General features: G+C 42.8%; 1 protein-coding gene across 5 annotated transcripts in view; it reads right to left on the reverse strand.

Annotated features, from left to right (window-relative positions):
* Positions 1 to 4,596: 4,596 nt before the first annotated feature.
* AKAP10 (A-kinase anchoring protein 10) overlaps positions 4,597 to 22,321 on the reverse strand; it is a 112,163-nt gene continuing 94,438 nt past the window's right edge. For 2 of the 5 annotated variants that reach the window (XM_036278313.1, XM_036278314.1), the window contains exons 12-15: positions 20,599 to 20,681; positions 11,830 to 11,882; positions 11,107 to 11,202; positions 5,366 to 6,718 (exon numbers count right to left, since the gene is read on the reverse strand). In XM_036278313.1, the coding sequence (XP_036134206.1) occupies positions 6,713 to 6,718; positions 11,107 to 11,202; positions 11,830 to 11,882; positions 20,599 to 20,681 (238 nt within the window). In that variant the 3' untranslated portion in view covers positions 5,366 to 6,712. Of the gene's footprint in view, positions 6,719 to 11,106; positions 11,203 to 11,829; positions 11,883 to 15,172; positions 15,240 to 20,598; positions 20,682 to 22,321 lie in introns of those variants that run through there. The other 3 variants (XM_036278311.1, XM_036278310.1, XM_036278312.1) reach the window with 3 other exon arrangements.

A 22,321-nucleotide genomic window follows, 5' to 3' on the forward strand; every position in this document is an offset into this window, starting at 1 on the left:
GTGCTGAAGGAAGAAGCACAGGGAGAACACTGAAGAGGGGAAGAAAGGACGAGGGACCAGTCGCCTCGAGGACAGCAGAGAGCCAGGTCAGGAAAGGACGGTCGGGGCCTCGGAGGGCAGCTGGCACCAAGGACCTGGGGGCAAACTGAAAGGACAGGGACCAGGCAGCATCTGTGCAAAAGGCTCCACTAGGACCTTGGGTGTGACCCCAACAGCCCAAAGTCTCCGCCCACCCTGGAGGAATATGTCAGGTGCCCCGTCTCCAGAAAGGCACTGGGGGCTGGGGGCTTAAGACCATGGGGCTAAGAGGTCTGTGGCCTCTCCTGAGCCTTGTTCCAGGGAGAGAGACTGGCCTCCACAGCCTGACCTGCCCACCGACTAAGACAGTGGAGTTGTGTTTGGGTGTTCTTGGCTTGATAAACATCTGAATACTAATAAAGAGTTTATGTGCTTGTTTGAGGGAATCATGAGTAATAGGTCTCAAATTACATTTCTGTAAAGCATGGGCTTTCCCATTGAAAATATTCACTTCCCAATTTACAGGAGACTTCACGGCAGTGATTCTCAAGTGTGCTCTTGGGAGCAGCAAGGCATCATCTGGGAATCTGTTATAAATGCAAATTCTCATGCTCCACCTCAGACCTGCTAACCCTACAAAAACTCTGGGGATGAGATTCAGCAATCCATGCTTTAACAAGTTTTCCAGGGGATCCTGACACATGCGAAAGTTTAAGAACTACTTTAAGGTAATGGATGGGATATACTTAATTTGTGTGTGTGTGTGTGTGTGTGTAAAGAGCACACATTTTCTGAAATTAAATATACTGGGGAGATATTGGTTAATAAAATTATATAGGCTTCAAGTGTACAATTCTATGCTACATCATCTGTGTACTGCACTGTATGTTGACCACTTAAAGCCAAATCTCCTTCCATCCCCATATATTTGACCCCCTTTACCCTTTACATAGGTATTAAACTTACGGACCTTGGTCTTAGAGAGGATTTTATGAATGTGACCACAAAGGCAAAGGAAGTAAAAGCAAAAATAAACGAAAGGGACTATTTCAAACTAAAAAGCTTCTGCATGGCAAAATAAACTGTCACAAAATAAAAAGGCAACTGACCGAATGGGAGAAGATATTTGCAAACAGCTCCAACAAGAGCTTCGTCACCAAAATATATAAAGAACTCATACAACTCAACAGCAAAAAGACAAACAATCCAATTAAAAAATGGGTAGAGGACCTGAACAGACATTTTCCCCGAGAAGACATACATGACCAACTTAATTGCTATTAGGGAAATGCAGATATATGCACGCCTATGCTCACTGCAGCATGATGGCCAAGACATGGAGAAAACCAAGATGTCCTTCAGTAGAGGGCGGGATAAAGAAGATGTGATGCATATACACAATGGAATATTACTCAGCCATAAGAAAAGATGAAATACACCATTTGCAACAACATGGATGGACCCTGAGAATATCAGGCTAAGCAAAACAAGTCAGACAGAAAAAGTCAAGAACCACGTGAGATATACAACTGACAGCAACAAATGAAAAACAAGACAAATACTCATAGACACAGACAACAATATGGTGGTTACCAGAGGGACAGGGGAATGTGTTTAATTTTAAAGCCACAATCCCCTCTGCTTAAACCTTTGGCATCTGCTATGCCAGTCTTTAGTGAGTAGCATGAGCAGCCAATGAGAAGAGCCCACGATCTGCAGTACAGAATAGTGGGGAAGGGGGCGGTCTTGCTGCCTGGATTTGGTCCCTGGCTGAGAAACCTTGGAGAAATTCCTTTACCTCTTAAGCCTCAGTCTCCTCATTTGTAACAAGGGAAAAGTACTATTACGATATTGTTCTATGGATCAAATGAGATGGTGTCTGACAGACGCACAGTATATTCTCAAGTTATGCTGGTTATCATTATTACCATTAAAATAGAACTCAGAAGGAGCCAGTCACCTCATGGAATCATTTCAATGGCTAGCTAGGTTTTTACCAAGGTCAGGATTTTGTATCACATGCATAGTAACTTTACACTAGTCTTTTTTCTAGTTCGAAGAATTCACATTTCCCAACTCTGCAGAGCCCCCCGGGGCCAGACTGATCCTGTGGCCTCCTCTACGCCTTACCCTGTTCAGCCTCGGACAGCAAGGTGTCCGACCCTTACTGTCCACCAGGTGCTCAACCTGAGTGTCTACTCTTGCAGTGAGCAAATAGGTCCTCGAGGGGCTCTGGAAGGAAGGTGCTCAGAAGAGGGTGAGGTGAGAGGTCACGGAAGGGTGGGCCCCTCTTTTTGTGGATCCCCCTATGGGTTAGGAAAGCCTGATGACTTCCAGTAGGACTTTGGAAGGAAAGGGTGTTGAATAACAGGTTCAAGAGGTCATTTTGGCTCAAAAATACCAGCACACAGTTTTGATGAAACTTCCAATTTTTATCTCCTCCTCAGTAGAATGGAAGCTCCAAGTGGCCCAGAAGTTTGTTTAACTCCTTCTTGTGTCTCTGCAACAATGTCTGGCACTTAGGCATTAAGACACTTCCAAGTAGGTGAACACTGGTTAGGCCAGTAGTTTTGTAATTTGAAGGAACAACGGTTGCTCTCTGCCAATCTCAGGTCTTCACTCAGCCACCGGCCAGGAGACCTTGGCGTCTGGTGAGCCCACAAGGCCGGGCCCTGGTAAGAGCTGTAGTCGGACGGAGGCCCAGGGTGCTCCTCAGCTAGGAGTATGGCACGTGGGACTGTTACTGTGATGTAGGCAAAAGCCGGCTTGGAATCACTTAGGAGTGAGCCGACAGGTACATTCAAGACCGGGAACTCGGCATTTGCTTCTTGGCAAATCCTGGCTCCCTTCCAGCTGAACTAAGCCCTGCCCACCCACCATGGGCTGGGTCTAGAGGGCCAGCTGCCAGCCTGTGCCCTGACAGGCGCCGGGGTGGTGCCTGGGGTGTGGACGCACTATGGCTCTGAGGCAAGGGGCTCATTCATTCCAGACGAGCACTGACGCCCTGCCTGTGCCAGTCTGGTGACTGAGATGTCTGCATACAATTACGAAGGCAGAAATACACCCTATGTGACAGGCAAGCAGACAGGCTTCTGCCTCTGAACAGAAATGCCCTCTGGACCTCTGCTGGCTCGGGTCCCCCCAGTGCCCTCCATGGCCATCTGTGTCTACAATCCACAGTACCATACTTCTTACCCTGGGCCAACCCCAATCTGCCCGGGCAGAGAGGCCCCCAAGTGCCCACAGTGCTCCCAGAGTAATTGTCAGTGTGGCTCTCTCAAGCTGTAACCTTGCAGAGTTTTGTTCGGCTTTACTTTCACCCAGCCAATGGCCAGAGCCCTTGTCCAGCACATAGACACGATCAGCATTTACAAATTTTCTAATTATTTCCCTCCACCATTTGAAACTTGTGTCAGTTACTCATTAATAGAAATGCCTCTATTTGGGGTTGAGTACAGTTCTAACAGTGGCGATGGTGTCTGTCCTGCTGGATGTGGCGGGTGTGGCAAGGCCTGGCCCACTGCCCCAGGCCTGGTGGGGGCCACTCCAAACAGGTCAAGGACCCCCCCTTTCCTGGGCCCGAGGAACTCCTCCCTGCAAAAACGAGGAGTGTCTTTTAGTTCCATTAGTTTAGGACTCCATTTTGAGAGAATACACAACTGACCAAGGTTTACTAAAGAAATATTCTCCAGGATTCTGTGGTACTTGGTAAACACAGTACACACTAATCATTTGTAATCAGAGCAGTCTGGTAGTATTTTAATCAAGGGTCTTTTGAGTAAATGTAAATAAAAGCTCACATTAGACCGATTTTCAAAAAGCCAAAACTCATTCTGTGGCTACCCGAGTGGTTAATGGTGTCCACAGCAAGGCTCGGTCGCTAGGTCCAGAGCCCAGCCAAGTCCCAGGGTTACCCAGGCAGCTGCTTCTCAGACCCACTTTCTCTCTGTACGTCCACTTCTAAACTTCTCTGCCTGTCCATCCAGTGCTGGCTCACGGGTCCTAACTTTTTACGATGGTGCCTGGTCTCTCTCGTTCCCTCTGCAAAATTCCCAAGATAAAGAATTTTCTTGGGCCTGTTTAGATTAGGAATTCAACCCTGGGGCAATGGACTGGGATGTGGGAGAGGGGAGGGAAAGGCCCGTGCACAGACGTGGTCCCCACTCCTGTAAGAGTGAGGGAGGGAGCAGTGTGAGTCAGACAGGAACCCCTAACAATGTCATTAGAGAGAGGTTGGCCACTCCAGGAGCTTAGCTATCAGTACTTAAATGAAACAGCAAAGTATGTAATGTTTTACAGTTCAGTGACCTTCCCCACCAAATGCCCTTGAACCAGTTGAAGTTCCAGCAGCAAACTACTCACATCTCAGAGAGCTCTACTGGACACAAGCCACGTAGAAAGCTCCAAAGCGCCGCCTCCTGTCCTGCTGCTCTTCGCTGGAAAGGCGCATGCTTGCTCTTTACTTTCATCAAATCTTACAGGAGTGATAGACAGATCAAGTTACAAAAGGTACCCCTTTCCCACTAACACTTTTTCTAACAATTTATGTTGATCTCAACAACATAATAAGATGGATATTCAACTCATTCCTTGCACCTGTGAAAACCCTGCCACGGAATCATATTTTGTGGACACACGGCACACAGCCTGGAACACAGTGGGTGATCAAGGTTAGATGAATCCAATTCCAATTAAAAAATAAGTACAAGGATCTACTTTAGATCACATATTAAATCTGGCTCACATTTCAGGTCACATTCTGCTTCTGTGTCCCATGGCAGGTAAGGCAGAAAAAAAGTAACTTTGAGTCTCAAACTTGCTATTCTTCTTAGAAGAACCCCACAACAACTGACATCTCAAGCTCAGAAGCACAAAATGTATACAAAGAAATGGCTAAATAGTACCTTAACTGACAGCACTGCTTTAAATAGTCCAGAGCTTCACAGAAATTGTTATTTCGAAACATGCAGAGGCAGCAAGAGTCACCCAAAACCACTCTTTATTCTATGACCTTTATATTGCTTTTCTGTTATTTAAAGATTGAAGCAAAGTGAAATGGATGGAAACATTTTGTTAAAAGAACAAAATGAGTTAGTCACAGAACATACACCTCATAAAACCTCAGGTCTATACCATACACACCAAACATCGGCTAAGTCCAGCTGTGGTTCATTTTCTGGGTTTTTGTAAAGCAAACGGAAATATTTGGAAGAATCAACAATTTTAATAGAAGAGCTATAAATGCCCCCAAAGCAGAAAGTTGACACAATTTTAAATATAATTCATATATATATATTTAAAATCAAACACAATTAAATAGAATATGGTTTAAGTACATGAATACTTCAGCTCTAGAAGAATAACAGAGGTGGTACATAGTACCAAAAACTATACACAGCCTTCTCGCTTCTTCTGTTGATGAAACAGTGTGCCTCTCTATACAATCACATATTGCAATGGGATAAATTCTCTATTCATTCAAGACTCTCTCAAGGACAGAGGTGATTAATAATTATATATATATATGTTTTTTGCAAAGTCTGAGCAAAAGCAGTCACACCTGCGAGCACTCTCTCCCCTCCAGCAGTCACATGGTGGGGAGGCACTGGCGTCGCCTGGCCAGTGCAGTGTGGTGCCAAGGGGTAGCTCTGCTGATGGCAGCACAGTGCAGACGCAGGAGCAACTGGGAAGAAGTGCAGCGAGGAAGTCTCTTCCCGTCCTGAAGACAGAAGGAAGAGGCCACCCACTGCATCCTTTCCAGCTCAGAGCAAAGAAAGGGGAGGCAGTCACAACCGAGTGCTTCTCCGCCCCTCAACCCTGCCCTCTCACCTTCTTAAACAAAATAAAACAATCATACAATCTGGGAATAAACATTTTGTTCAAGGTGCCACAGGGGAACACTGGAGTGATCGTTATTTGTATTTGAAGGGAAAGTTAAACGACCTGGAGCAGAATTCCAGAGGGGCGAGTCCTAATGCTCCAGTGCGGACATTCACCCTTTGGTTAGCAGGGGGAAAAGACTGGTTTGAAGTATACTGCATCTCAGGAGTATTAAAATGTGAAAATTGTATACTGTCACCAAAAGGAAGGACAAAGTCACTGATACTTGACCTGTGACATACCAGCTTCCTTCCCAACTAATGCTGCTGTGAAGGCAGACACACGATGAGCCTTCACCCTGTTCTGATGGAGAAAAGCAATCTGCTAGCACCGCACGGCCGCCCTGAGCCGCTGCCTCTCGGAGCAGCTGACTCCCGTTTGCTTGGAGAGGCCCAAGCAAAGCACCTCTGGTACCTGCTTGATGCTGCTGCTAAGGATGGGTCACCCTGCAGAAGTGCATCGGAGACCAGCTCTACACTTACCAGCCTGCCACAGCATGTGGTCCTGTCATTCCAGTGGACTAAAACTCTCTCATAAATGGTTATTGCCATTGAAAAACTACTAATTTTCTAGTAATGTAAACAATACCACTTTGTCTCCTTATGACTTTCGCTTGTGAACATCATGTCAGCAAATATGTCTACATGTCACTCTGCTTATGGTGGAAGTCTAGGATTGTCTGCCGTTCTTTGTTGGGAGTAACAGTTGAAAGAAATACAGTGCTTTGTTTTCATTGGCTGTGTTAAGAATCCAACCAAAGGAAGAACGTTCTCTTATTGTTCAAAAGCAGATTTCCTTTATCTCAGGTATCGAGTCATAGCTGGAAAAAAAGAAAAAGAAAAATGTAAGGTACATTTCTATAACCAGTGACACATGTTACAGATAAAGAAGAAGGGAACCAACACTTAGTGAATGTGAGATAAAATACTACAATAATTTTCATTTACAAATGTGTGAATGGAAGCTTAGAGGTCCCACAACTCACCCTAAGGTTACATAAGAAGGTCTGGCACCCAGAATTGCTTTTATCTTTCTGTTTTGGCAATAGATATTAGAACAAAATATCTACTTTTTTTTTTATCCTCACCCAAGAACATTTTTTCCATTTTTTGTTCAGATAGAGTGGGAGGGAGAGAGAGAGAGAAACATCAACGTGAAAGGGACACATGGAGTGGCTGCCACCCGCACGACTCAACCAGGGCTGGGGACAAACTGCAATGGAGGTACGTGCCCTTAGCGGGGACTGAACCTGGGGCTCTCTGGACCAGAGGCCGATGCCGATGTTCTAACTGCTGAGCCAAACCAGCCAGGGCCAAAATATGTACTTTTTTGACAGAGTAATTCTGCTTCTAGGACTTAACCCAACAGTATAGTCATAAGAGAGGGCAAAGACTTACATACACAGATAGTCATTAAAATATTGTTTGTAATTGGGAAATTCATTAACTGAAGAAAGAGCCACAATATGAAATACTCAAATGCCCCAGCAAAAAAAAAATGACCAGCTTTGAAGGCTGAGTCCTTGTTTACTTGCAGGACCGGAGAGGAAACAAACATAAAGACACGGTCCTTGTTTTTAGAAATTAACACTCTACAGTTATTGTTTTGTAATTCTGATCAGCCAACTGACTGCCCCTGCCCAAAAACCAACCCAAGCAGAACAATTTAAGATTGCTTCTCTGAGCAGACTAAAATTCAGGGTCATACATTACGAATGACCAAGGACAAGGGTGCTATAGTGAAAAGAAAGAGATTAAGGGGTGGGGAGGTGTACTGAGACTTCTCTAGCTCTTTCCTACTTGGCTCCTAGAACACCGGTACACCAGTAGCCTGGTCTTAATCCTCCAGGCAGGAGACTGATAAGAGTTTTCTCTGGAGAGTATGATCAGTCCAAGAATAAAGAACTTAGTTCCTAAGGAAACCTGGCTAGTTTATGTTTCACTTTTTAAGAAAGTTATTAAATGCTTCTGTCATTTACATTAGTTAGGAATCAGAGTTAAATATGTTCCATTAACATCCCATATAACCCTCAGTAGTTTGGAGCGCTTGAATTTAGATCTAGGTCCAATACCACCCTTTCCTTAACTTTCTAGTCAGCTTTTCACTCTAAGTACTGTCATTACCAGAGCTTGGATTAATTTTTTTTTTCTCCTCCCAATTACAGTTGATATACAGAGCTTGGTTTAATTTTGATCCTTTCACTGAGATGATTCTTGCCAATTTTTTAATTGGAATATTTGGACTTTTTGGGCTATTGAGTTATATAAATTCCGTATATATTTTGGCTATTAACCCCTCAAATTCAGCATTATTAAGGATCTATTTCTTCTTGAGTGTACTTTATTTTTGCTTTCAAGGAATTTACATCTTTAAGAAATTTTTCCATTCTGGCCAAGCTGTTGAATTTATTAGCATGAAGTTGTTCATAAGATCCCCCTATTATCATTTTAATAACTGTAGGATCTATAGTGATGTCCCCTCTTTCAATCCTGGTATTGGTAATTCATACTAATCTCCCCCACCCACAATTAGTCTGGCTAGAGGTTTATCAATTTAATTGGTGTCTTCAAAGAACCAGCTGTTGATTTTTCTCTATTGTCTGCCTGTTTTCTATGTAATTGATAATCACTTTTATCTTTATCATTGCCTTCTTTCTGCTTTTATGGGTTTAATTTACTCATTTCCTAGTTTCTTAAAATAGACTGAGATCTTTCTTCTTATCTAATATATTTAATGCTATAAATTTCCATCTAAGAACTGCTTTAACAGTATACCCAAAATACTATTTTATTTTCATTTTAATTTAGTCAAAAATATTTTACAACATCCTTTTTGATTTTTATTTTGACTAATGAGTTTCATTAGAAGTATGCTGTATAATTTTCAAATATTTGGGGATTTTCCACATATCTTTCTGTTACTGATTTACTGTTTAATTCCTTTGTGAACAAGTGTACAAATGTCACTTAGGTCCTTGAGGAACTGACCTTTTTATCATATAAAATGTCCTTTTTTGTGCATGATAATATTCCTTGTTTTTTAGAGTTTACTTAGACTTATAGTAATATAGCTATTACAGCTTACTTTTTAAAAAATATGTTTTTATTAATGTTTTTTTTAGAGAGAGAGGAAGGGAGAGAGAGATAGAAACATGGATGTGAGAGAAACACTGATTGGCTGCCTCCTGCACACCCTCTACGGGGAATTGAGCCCACAACCTGGGCATGCTTCCTGACCATGAATCGAACCGGGACCTTTCAGCCCATGGGACGAAGCTCAATCCACTGAGACACACTGGCGGGGGGTGCAGCTTACTTTTGATAGTGTCTGCATGATATCTCTTTTCCATCCTTTTATTTTTAACCTGTCTTTAAATTTAAAGTGGGTTCTGAAAGTACAAGTTGACCCTCGAATAATGCTGGGGTTAGTGGCCACAACGGCTTGTGCAGTTGAAAATTGGCATATAACTTAGCCTTCCATATACACACATTTCCAACTGCAGATGACTTCTGAACAACACGGGTTTTTGAGCTGTGTGCATCAACTGAACTGTAGTCAATGGAAAAAATTCATGAACAAGTGGGCCTATGCAGTTCAAATCCAACTATATACAGTTCAGGAATGAACTGTATATAATTGGGTTCTGCCTTATTATCCAATCTGACAATCTGTGTTTCAACTAGACTACTTAAATCATTTATGCTTAATGTAATTATTCATATGATTTGGTTTAAATCTACAATTTTGCTATCTGTCTTCTATTTGTTCCATTGATTCTTTCTTCCCTTTCTTCCTTTTTCCTGGGTTCTTTTGTGTTTGGTATTTTTTAGAATTTGTTTTCTACAGATTGTGTTTTCTCCTGGTTATGGGTCAAGTTTTTCTGCTTCCTTGCATGCCTGGTAATATTTTCTTTCTTTTTGGTGGGAGGGAGTGAGGGAAGGAAAGAAGAGAGAGAGAGACAGACAGACATCAATGTGAGGGAGACACACTGATTGGTTGCCTCTCGCATAACCCTGACCAGGGCCAGGTATCGAAGTGAAACCAAGGTACGTGCCCTTGACCAGAGTCAAGTCCACAACTCATTCATCTGCACTCCGATGCTCTAATCACTGAGCTGAACTGGCCAGGGCATGCCTGGTAATTTTTGATGGGATGTGTTTTCACACTGTTTGTTTGTTTATTTACTTATTTAATCCTCACCTGAGGACATTTTTCCACTTTTTGTTCAGATAGAGTAGGAGGGAGAGAGAGAAACATCGACGTGAAAGGGAGACATTGAGTGGTTGCCAACCGCACAGCCCAACCAGGGCCGGGGACAAGCTGCAACCGAGGTACATACCCTTAGCGGGAACTGAACCTGGGTCTCTCTAGACCGCAGGCTGATGCTCTAACTGCTGAGCCAAACTGGCCAGGGCATGTTTTTACACTGTTAAAGGCTGAACTTTGTTGTTCATTTAAGGAGGGCTGGCCTCTGTCTGGCATGCAGTTGTTACTTACAGAGCAGTCTGAGCCTTCCAAAACTGTTTTTAAGCTTGGTTAAGGTACTTTATTCTAGGAATAATGTAGCTCCAGTAGTAAGGTATGTTTCTGAGGACACTACCCAATGCCCTGTGTATTAGAAGATCTGCCCACACTGGTCAGTAGAAACATCAATTATTCCGATCCACATGTTCTAGAAATTGTTCAGTCTAATAATTTTCCGTCTTCTTTCCCTGACCATGGACATTGTCAACCAACACATGTAGTACTCAACCGAGGACTTGAAGCGACCTCTCTAAATCTCTTTGGAGCTCTCTTTCTGTGTAGCTCCTTTTCTGGTACCCTGTTCTATGACTTCTAGCCACTTTGACTTGGGCTCTCCAAACTTCAATTTCTGACTCCTCAGTTCAGGAAGGCAATGAACTCTGTTGGGTTTTCCCATACCTGCACTTTGAACATTGCTTCTGAGCAGTGAGCTATGGATCACCTCAATGTTATCCTTCTTGTAAGGATTACAGCCCTCTACTGCCTGCTGTCCAGTATCTGGAAATGGTGGTTTCATTTAGTTTGTTAGTTTTCTAGTGTTTATGATGAGAGGGTAATTCCTATAGTAGTTAATCCTTCAAAGGCAGAAGCAGAAGCTCTCCTGTCTTTTTGTAATATACAGTATCTGGAATCTAATTCTTTTCCATTTTAAACCAGTTATATCAGAACAAAAGTCATCCTTACCTTCGTAGACTTCTCTAATGGTTGATCATATTGTGCCTGCTGCATAACATCACTAACTATCATTTTAGCAATCTTCCAAGCTAGCTCTTCTTGGGCCTAAAAGAAGTAATTGAAGCTGTTGATAAGCTATTTATGAGAAGAATCAAGACATACATTTCAATGCTCTAAACACAACTGTACATGCATGTCATTTCTCCTTATGCAGATAAGAAGCACACTGCCATGTATGAAGAACCTGGGCCACCCTCTGGCTATGATATATTAACCTGCTAATCATTGTCTTCCAAAGTCAGCTACTGGGTACCTACCCAACATCACACAACTTTCATGTTAGATGGTCAAAACAAAACATTTTTCTTTTTCTACTCCCATCTCTCAGTGTTCTCCACTATTCAAAAAGGAAGCCTCCACTTCTGAAAGTAAAAACGACACTGCAGAAGGAGACTTTTGAGCTTTTGTGTCTACACTGATTACTGACACCTGCTGGTTGATGGAAACTGGATACATGACATTTTTCAGTGGCCAGAATCTCTGGACTGAAGATCCCTACATGGCCTCCACCAGGCAATCGTTCGATGTTAAGAAGGGACCACCCTTTCCTGTTACACCCTGGGTGTGCCATGCTGCTTCGACATGGGAACTAAAGAAAGAAATCTCAAAACCTTAGTCAGACAAGGTGCTACTTACAAACAGGAATCTCTTTACACTAAAAGTAGAATTTACCTCATCAGTATTTCCTTGCACCCATTTCTTCATAGCTTGTGAGAACATGGATCCTAGTAAACAAAGCCAAAGTTGAATGTAGATTTCATGACGAATAATACATTAAAAATGCTCTTACTTACAAATTACTTCCAGACATGCACATTCTTTTTTTTGGTACAATCTTCTGTAAAACATTAAGGAATACTGCTATCAATAGAAACTGATTATGTTATCTCTATATAGAGTATTTAATGTGCAAACATCATGTTTTGAAAAACCTCTGAAAAGCTGTTTCAGAGTACTGGATTTTTCTTTTACTTGATAAAATAAATTATCATCTAGTGTTAGATTTGCAGAAAACTAAAAGAGCAAAAACAAAACCAAGACCTGGATTTAATTTTGGGTAAGAATCTAGGAACACCTCAGGAGATATCAATCTACTTGGTTATGTATCCAAACCTTCCAGAGCAACTACTACACAAAAGGGCTTCAAGATTTTGCTGCTACGCACTATATAAATTATCACACTATATAAATTATCTGGGTAAGAGCAGAGGTGTCTCTTTTTTTGTTAATCCTCACCTGAGAATATTCTTCTATTGATTTTTAGATACAGTGGAAGGGAGGGAGGGAGAGAAAGAGAGAGCGAAACATTAATGTGAGAGAGACACATCGATTGGTTGCCTCCTGCATGACCCCAACCGGGGCTGGAGATCGAACCTGCAACCCAGGCATACACCCTTGACCCTTTAGTCTGTGGGCAAAACCAGCAGGGCTGTTCCCTCCCTAATGTGGGGCTTCTCCAGGATCCCATCCCCAGCCTTCTTTTCTCTTTCAACACATTCTCGGTGGGGCATCTCATCCCCTCCTGTGACTTTAATTTCATTCCAAATGCAAATAACTAAAAAACTCATCCTTGGGTGTCAAACCTATACCAACAATTTGTCCTAAAAGCACCCCAAACTTAACATGTTCTAAATGGACCTCATCTGTCTCCCACCTACATTTTTTTAACCTCTACCTCATAAATCAATTTAATCCTCTACTGAAAATTAACATATTTTTTTTCATCCAGAGAACCCATATTTAAAAACTCAATCTATTCAACAATAAAGATACATTAAAAACAAACAAAAAAGACGTCTCTCCCACATACTGCGGTAAGCGCAGACTCGGCAGAAGCACGGGGTCTCGTCTGCCTGAAAGCTCTAAAGGATAATTCAGAGTGGAGGGGAAGGAGGAAGAAAAGGTCAGGCCTAGGAAGGCAAGGCAGTTTGGGGAGTGGGAAACCACTGGTATTTGCTGTTTGTTGCTAAAGCATAAAAACGCTAGGCACAAGGTGGCAAGAAATGAGGCCGGAGAGGTGGGCACCCTGTGTGCCATGTAGAAAAACTGGAACTGTGTCTTTTCAGCCACTGTTTCCAAAACATTCCCCCCCCTTCAAAAAAAATTGTTTTGTCATATCCATTTTATCTCTGTAATACTGTTTGTTCAATATCAAAATCACTTTTTACTTAGTCTAAGCAACAATATCCCTGAAGTCAGAGTTTTGTTATGCTCATTTTTTTTTTTTTATCCTCACCCGAGGACATTTTTCCATTTTTTGCACAGATAGAGTGGGAGGGAGAGAGGAAGAGAGAGGGAGAGAGAAACATCGACGTGAAAGGGACACATCGAGTGGCTGCCACCCGCACGACCAACCAGGGCCGGGGACAAACTGCAACCGAGGTACATGCCCTTAGCGGGAACCGAACCCGGGTCTCTCCGGACCGCAGGCCGATGCTCTAACCGCTGAGCCAAACTGGCCAGGGTGTTATGCTCATTTTATTTTTCTAATACACTTTACAATGAATGTAGCATGGTTAAAAATTGAGAAAAAACAATAACAAAATAGAACTCAACCTACCTTCCTCATTTACTCTCCATATGAAATGTCACCACATTCTACCTTGGATGCAGTTGCTTAAATGCCCCCTAGAAGTCTTATAACCCAAACCTTCTTTCTCATTCTTGCTATCACTACCTACCTTCAAATCCTCCTTTTCTTCTATCTACATTACTATTTAATCCTACTGACTGGTTTCTCTAACATCAGTCTCTCCTCAACTCCAATTCATTCCTATACAACTGCCAGAAAAATGCATCTAGTCAGTATTCTGCGCAGCAGTCCCTGGCGCCTAGATGACAGGAATCAGGTCCCTCAATACGCACCAGGGCTTGCACGATGTAGGACAGCTTCACCTCCCACCACTGCGGGGACCACGTGCTCACACATCCTCCACAATTCCTTCTCGGCATGCTCTCATACTGCCATTACCTTGCTTGTCCTGGCCAGTTTGGCAGTTAGAGTTGCTGGTTTGCTCCCCAGTCCCGGCTGGGGTCATGTAGGAGGCAACCAATCGATGTGTGTGTGTCTCTCTCTCCCCCTCACCCCGACCTCCCTCTCTTCCACTTTATCTAAAAAGTCAATGGAAAAATATTCTCTAGTGAGGATTAACAAAATGAATAAATAAAATAAAATTACCTTGCTTGCCCCACAAGCAAAGTTCTCACACTCTCAGAAACTTCTGAATACACCCTTCTCAAACTCAACCCTTTCCTCGTGTTCTGTCTCCAGGGTTTCAGATCCCGAACTGAACCCAAACTGGTGAACGGTGACCCTCTCTGCAGCAGCCCGCGGCGGCGGACAGGGAGGGAGAGTGGGGCCCAACTGCAAACTGCGCTCCAAATGGCGTCCCGAACCGAAGCCCGGGGCTGCTCTCGATCTGCCATGTGACTCCTGATAAGTCTCAGCTTCTCTCACTCTCCACTTCACTTGTGGAATAAGGAGGTAGTATCCACAGATGTATCATCTAAGATGTGCATGAGTCTGGGCTAAGATCTCTACTGTTCTGGGTATGAGAAGGGGGAGTGGGGCTTTATGAGTATCCTCAGAACATTAAAGTAATCTGGATAAGAAAACTTAGTATCTATGATAGTTTTAAAAATAATTTTTCTTAAATAAAATAGATATGACCCATAATCTTATCACCCACAAAATTTCCACCGAAAGTCTTCCAGATTAATTAATCCAATCAGCAAATATGTAGTGAGTGCCTATCAGGTGCAAAGCAAAATTGTTGAATCAGAGAATATCATGCCAAGTAAGATAGACAAAGTTCTCCCTCTCAGAAAGGTGATATTCCAGTCATGAAAGAGAAACAGACTATAAAACAAGTGCGCAAATAGATCAACCGGAGACCCAGCGGCGCTCCCTGCCGGGAGCTGGCCCGGCACCCCCTGCCCTCCTCTCCTCCCCAAGGCGCGTCTCCCTCACCCTTCTCTCTCCTGAGCTCCAAGGGCCCTTCTTTTGCCTCTGTAACTTGTTTCCTGGGCTCATTTCTTCTATGACTCACCTCTTCTACTCTGTGACTTCCTAAATAAACTTTCTTATAAAAAATAATTTCAGCCAGTGAATGAGAAAATGAAGAAGTGGCATGTTAGTGTTCTGAATGATTTTAGATCATCTGGACGGGGGGTCCTCTCTGAAGGGAGAACACTGCGGATGAGAGGAGACAGCAGCTGTGAAAGCCACGGCAGGACTGTCCTGGCCGGACAACAGCAACGGCAAAGGCACTAAATGAGAAGGGACTTCAGAGAGTTACAGACGAGCTTAGTATGTGAAAGGAGTGGTTAAAGGGAGACTGGGGACACTGACAGGTTACAGCAGAGGTGAGAGGAAGCCACAGGGGAAGATGGGTGGGTGATTAAGCAGAACAGTGGTTGGAGTGTCTGCCCACACACCAACAGGTCATCAGCTCCCCCGCAAAGGGTTCCATCCCTGCGTGTGGGAGGCAATCAATCCAGGTGTCTCCCTCACACTGATGTTTCTCTCTCCTTCTCCTCCTTCCCTCCCTCACACTCTCTCAAAATATCAATGGAGCCCTGGCTGGTTTGGCTCAGCGGTTAGAGCGTCGGCCTGCAGTCCAGAGAGACCTGGGTTAGGTTCCCACTAAGGGCACGTACCTCAGTTGCAGTTTGTCCCGGCCCTGGATGGGTCGTGCAGGAGGCAGCCACTCGATGTGTCCCTTTCACATCAATGTTTCTCTCTCTCCCTCCCACTCTATCTGAACAAAAAATGGAAGAATGTCTTTGGTGAGGATAAAAAAAAAAAAAAAATCAATGGAAAAAATATCCTTGGGTGAGGATTAACAACAACAAAAGTAAAGGGAAAAGATATAATGAAAAGTAAAAGTACCTCCCTCTTCTCATGTTAGCCTTTATGTGTATCCTTTTATTTTTTTAAATATATTTTTATTGATTTTAGAGAGAGAGGAAGGAGAAGGAGAGAGAGATAGAAACATCAATGAGAATGAACATCGATTGGCCGCCTCCTGCACGCCCCGCACTGGGGATCAGGTCCACAACCTGGGCATGTGCCCTGACCGGGAATCGAACCAGTGACCTCCCGGTGCATGGCTCGACATGTGTATCTTTTTAAATATACCATACACAACATCATCTAGATGTACTCTAACCAAAATGTGTAACTCAAATCATGAAGACTTTAGGTACAACTACGAGATTATAAGAAATACAGGGGAGGAAGGAATAAACTAAATAATACAACCAGAAAAATCCAGAAGGTTGACATTTCTTATTTATTTATTTATTTATTTATTTATTTATTTATTTATTTAATCTTCACCTGAGGATATTATTTTCATTGCGTTTTAGAGAGAGTGGAAGGGAGGGAGGGAGGGGGGACAGAAAGAGGGTGAGAGAGAGAGAGAGAGAGAGAGAGAGAGAGGGGAACATTAATGTGAGAGACACACACTAACTGACTGCCTTCTACACACACCCTGCCCAGGGCTGGCGATCGAACCTGCGACCTCTCATGCACAGGCTGATGCTCTAACCACTGAGCAGCACTGGCCAGGGCAGGCTGGGCATTTTACAAGATAACTAGCATGATAGGCTGAGCAAGTCAGGGTCATAAAAATGGGAGTAAGGTAGATTGAAATAAACTAAGACTACATCCTCTTATATGTCTCCATGGCATCTAGCACAGTGTCTAGCACACAGAAATCACTTAAGTGCCTTCTGAGTGAATGAACTGAACCTGCAGGCTCCTATATTACATTATTTACATGCCAAAAAATACATGACTTGAAGAGACATCTGAACAACTAAGCAAGCACAGGATATGCACACGTATTAAATCAATTGCAGAAACGACAACTGATTACTTCACAGAGGCATGTCTCTCATCAGTAATGCACGTAACCTGCTGGATGGGCTTGCTGCTGGGGACACCATGCTGTTGCCTCTACCTTCAGGTATAACCAGATACAACCATTATTCACTACCTAATCCACCACCACCACCCCTTATGTGGATCATGGCAAGAATATTGCTGCCCTGCTACTCCTCTTAAGCCCCTCTGTTCTTTTCCAGAGGTCTGTGAGAGCCACCCCTCTGAAACATAAATCACACCATGTTACTTTCCCACTCCAACTGGCAATGTGTGCCCTCCACTTTCAGGTCCCTACCATGGGTTGTAGTAACCCTCCCGACCTAACTTGCCTCTGTCACATCACTTCCCTCACTTCTCCTCAGTGGCACAGGTGGGTTCTTCCTTGATCATTCTGAACTCTTACACTTCAGGACCTTTCTTCTAGTTCCTTCTGCCAAGAACACTCTTCCTCCAACCACTGCCAAGGCTCACTGGCCCATTTTGCTAGAGTCTCTATTTAAAACACTACTTCCTCAGTGAGACCTTTCCTGACAACCACTGCTAAAATAGCACTCCCCACTAGTCTTCACTTGCTCTGCTTGCATACGTTTATGTATAAGTATATAAATACCTGCATATATACTGTATTTCTTTATCTATTTCCTGTGTCCCCCACTGTAATGTAAGCTCCTTGAGGGCAAGAATTTATTGTATTTTCTTTCCAATACCTAGAATGGTAGATGCATGTAAAAGGCACTCATATTTTAGAGTGAATGAATGAATGAACAGAATGAGCAGAGATTTTGGTTTAGGGAGAATTTTCTTATCTTTAACTACTTATAATATCTAATTCATATAAAACAAACTAAACAGACTGCAAACACCCAACACTAATGCTCTGGAGCAGTAACGCTTCTTTATGAGCTGTCAGAGAAATAAGACCAGCTTAAAAAAAACAACCACCAAGCATCTGAGACACTATGAATATTGGAGACTCCATTATCTCCAGGGACAGAAGCTACTCTATTATGTAGAGTACTTCCTGGCCAAGACCTCTCAGAGGTTGTCTAGCTCTTCCTCTGCTCCAAGGCCACCAGTGACCTCTTCCGAGTATTCACCCTTTTCACTCAGTCAAAGACACTACAAGACTGTAAATTTCTTTTTTCTTTTATCCTCACCTGAGAACATTTTTTGTTCAGATAGTGGGAAGGAGAGGGAGGGAGGGAGGGATGGAGGGGGGGGGGAGAGGGAGAGAGAGAGAGAGACAGAGAAACATCGATGTGAAAGGGACACATCGAGTGGCTGCCACCCGCATGACCAACCAGGGCCGGGGACAAACTGCAACCGAGATACATGCCCTTAGCGGGAACCGAACCTGGGTCTCTCTGGACCGCAGGCCGACGCTCTAACCACTGAGAAAACCGGCCAGGGCGACTATAAGTTTCTTAATGGCAAGATTTGTATCTTCTGACCTGCCCTGAGCATATAAGTACACAGAGGCACTCAAAAATTATTTACTGAATTAACTGTATATATTCCTTCAGACTTTATATTTTTCCCAACTGCATAGCTCAGATTTCTCTAGCAAAACAGGAAAAAAATGATTTGGGTAAAGTAATAAGGCCAAATAGGTAACAGGCCCATTTTTTGGTATAAATTACTTTAATAATTGTATTTTTTGCATATTCTGTCAATGTATATCTAATCCAAAAGGAGACTGTTCATCAACCAAAGTGGTATGAGTCATTAGCCAAACAACAGTTGCATTAAAAAATAAGATATGTCTCTCTTATATCGATGTTTCTCTCTCTCTTCTCCCCTCTCTCCCTCCCACTCTATCTGAAGATAAATGCAAAAAAAAAAAAAAAAAAATAATAATAAAAGGAATGCAGTCCTATTAAATTCAATAGGAAATTAATAATAGCTCATAATTTTTTTTTATCCTCACCTGAGGACATTTTTCCATTTTTATTCAGATAGAGTGGGAGGGAGGGAGGGAGGGAGGGAGGGAGAGAGGGAGAGAGAGAGAGAAAGAAACATCGACGTGAAAGAGACACATCGAGTGGTTGCCACCCGCACGACCCAACCAGTGCCAGGGACAAACTGCAACCTAGGTCCGTGACCTTAGCGGGAACCGAACCTGGGTCTCTCTGGACCGCAGGTCAATGCTCTAACCGCTGAGCCAAACCGGCCAGGGCATAGCTCATAATTTTAAACATATATCAAAATGGAGCGTTTTCTTCTTATAAAAGTTTGTATCTTTTACTCAAAACAACACAGCCAGTCCATTCACAATGAAAACTTTATTGATATCATCTGAATAATCCACATGGATTTCCAAAATCTTCTGGTGTAAACCAATTGTTTGGAAGCCAAAATTAGTCACAAAAAAATGCATTCATCAAGGATTTCTGTGTTTACTATTGGAATTGATCAAGTACTCTCCTGCTGATTAAACAAAGGATTTGAATTTCACTTATTAATATTTTCCACAAATATTTCATAGTAATTTTCAGCAATTTAGAGGAAATTTAAGGAGATAAAAGATCTCAAGATAAACCTCAGGTCCAATCTGGACTGGATATTTCGTCATTAAATAAAAAGGTGATGAGTATTTTTTTCATATAGATGTGCCTTCTGAATGGTAAAGCAAGTTCAATAATTAAAAAAATTTTTTTTTTTTTTTTTTTATCCTCACCTGACATTTTTGCATTTATCTTCAGATAGAGCAGGAGGGAGAGAGGAAGAGAGAGAGAAACATCGATGTGAGAGAGACACATTGACTGGTTGCCACCTGCATAACCCCAATCGGGACCAGGGACAAACCGCAACCATGGTACGTGCCCTTAGCAAAAACCGAACCCAGGACTCTCTGGTCCACGGGCTGACACTCTAACCGCTGAGCCAAACTGGCCAGAGCTAAAATATGTTTTATTAAAATTGATTTTAAAAAGAGAGGGAGAGGGGGAGAGAGATCGAAACATTGATGAGAGAGAAACATCAACATCGATTGGCTGCCTCCTTCACGCACCCCCCCGCCCCATCCCCACACTGGGGATGGAGCCTGCAACCTCTTGCATGAATTGATGCTCACAACCACTTAGTCACACTGGCCAGGCAAGTTCAATAAATTTTTTTTGTTAGTCTTCATCTGAGGATATTTTCCATTGATTTATTTTTGAGAGAGAGTAGAAGGTGGGGGGGCGCGAGAAAGAAACATCGATGTGAGAGAAACACATTGCTTGGTTGACTCCCACACAACCCCAACCAGAGTGGGGATCAAACCTGCAACCCAGGTATGTGCTCCTGAACCCAAGATCCTTTGGTCTGCGAGCAGACACTCTAACTGCTGAACTAAATCAGCCAGGCAAGTTCAATAACTTTTGATTCAGAGAGAAAGACTATACAGAGATGTGATTATACGAAGTCCTTGTACTAACTTTGACTATAAATACAAGGTGAAATATATGGCAATTATTTCATAAAACAGTTTAAATCTTAATGATCCTTCAATTACAGTCAATGACTAATGTGAGTAAAGGCTTACTATGAAGTATAAAAACAGCACACACCTTTTGATTTCTTTACATCAGGTTCAGGCTCAGATTCTCGGATGAATTGCCCCACGTCACTGACTCTTCCAAATGTCATCTTCCTACGTATGAAAAGAATATAATTTCTAATAATCAATTTTAAATTAAGAAGAAATAAAATCAATGTTTAAGTATCTCACCTAAGTCTAGAAAGCTAGAAATACAATTTATGGCTATCCCATGTTATTCAAAGTAAGGCTTACTTTATTTTATTTTATTTTAATCCTCACCCAAGGACATTTTTCCATTCTTGCTCAGAGTGGGAGGGAGAGAGAGAGAAAGAGAGAGACAGAGAGAGAAACACTGACATAAAAGGAACACATCGAGTTGCTGCCTCCCACACAACCCCAACCAGGCCGGGGACGAACCGCAACCGAGGTATGTGCCCTTAGCGAAAACCAAACCCGGGTCTCTCTGGACCGCGGGCCAATGCTCTAACCACTGAGTCAAACTGGCCAGGGCAGTAAGGCTTATTTTAAATGGAACAATCCCCCAGAGAAAGCAAAATAATTTTTAATTAATACAATTCCATTTAAAAATCCCCCTAAGGTTTTTGAAACATGACAATTAACTCACACTTCTAAAATTCAAACAGAAGAGAAAAGGCACAAGAATAGCCAAGCTCATTTGTAAAAGAGACAAAAAGGTAGGATAAAATGTATTACAAAACTAGAGTAACATATAACATTAAATTATATGCTATAAAGCTGTATTAATTTAAAGCAAAGTTAAAAGGCAAAGAACATACAGTAAAAGGTCTTAGTTTTAGCAGATTATTACTAACCAATAATATCCATAAACATACAGAATTCCAACAAGCCATTAAGAAATCACCCAACAGCCCTGGCCGGTTTGGCTCAGCGGTTAGAGTGTTGGCCTGCGGTCTGGAGAGACCAGGGTTTGGTTCCCGCTAAGGGCACATACCTCGGTTGCACTTTGTCCCCGGCCCTGGTTGGGTCGTGTGGGTGGCGACCACTCGATGTGTCCCTTTCACATCGATGTTTCTCTCTCTCTCTCTCTCTCTCTCTCTCTCTCTCTCTCTCTCTCTCCCTCCCTCCCTCCCTCCCTCCCTCCCTCCCTCCCTCCCACTCTATCTGAACAAAATATCGAAAAATGTCCTCGGGTGAGGATAAAAAAAAAACACCCAACAGAAAACTGAAAAGGAGATGAGTCAGTTCACAAAAGAAAAACCTCAACAACCAAACATGCCAAAGGAAGCTCCATCTTATGAGCAATAATCCAGGACTGCTACAAAAATGAAAAGTTTGATATTATTTAGCACCGACAAAGATGTGGGGAAAATTAGTATTTTTTTTTAATCTTCACCCAAGGATATTTTTCCATTGATTTTCGGATAGAGAGGGAGGGAGGGAGAAAAGGAGGGAGGAAGGAAGGAAGGGAGGGAGGGAGAGAGAGAGAGGAAGAAAGAGAGAGAGAGAGAGACAGACACGATGTGAGAGAGACACATCGACTGGTTGCCTCCTGCACGACCTCGACCAGGACCAGGGATCTAACCGCAACCAAGGTGTGTGCCCTTGACCGGGATTGAACCCGAGACTCTGTGGTCCGCGGGCCGATGCTCTAACTGCAGAGCCAAACAGGCCAGGGCAAAAATTAGTATCTTTATTAATTACTTTTAAAGGTAAATTAGTAAGATCTATTAAAGTTTCAAATCTGCTTCTTGGTACAAGGAAGTATATAA

The sequence above is a fragment of the Molossus molossus genome, unplaced genomic scaffold (genome assembly GCF_014108415.1).
Source record: "Molossus molossus isolate mMolMol1 unplaced genomic scaffold, mMolMol1.p scaffold_m16_p_27, whole genome shotgun sequence".
Taxonomy (NCBI): Eukaryota; Metazoa; Chordata; class Mammalia; order Chiroptera; family Molossidae; genus Molossus; species Molossus molossus.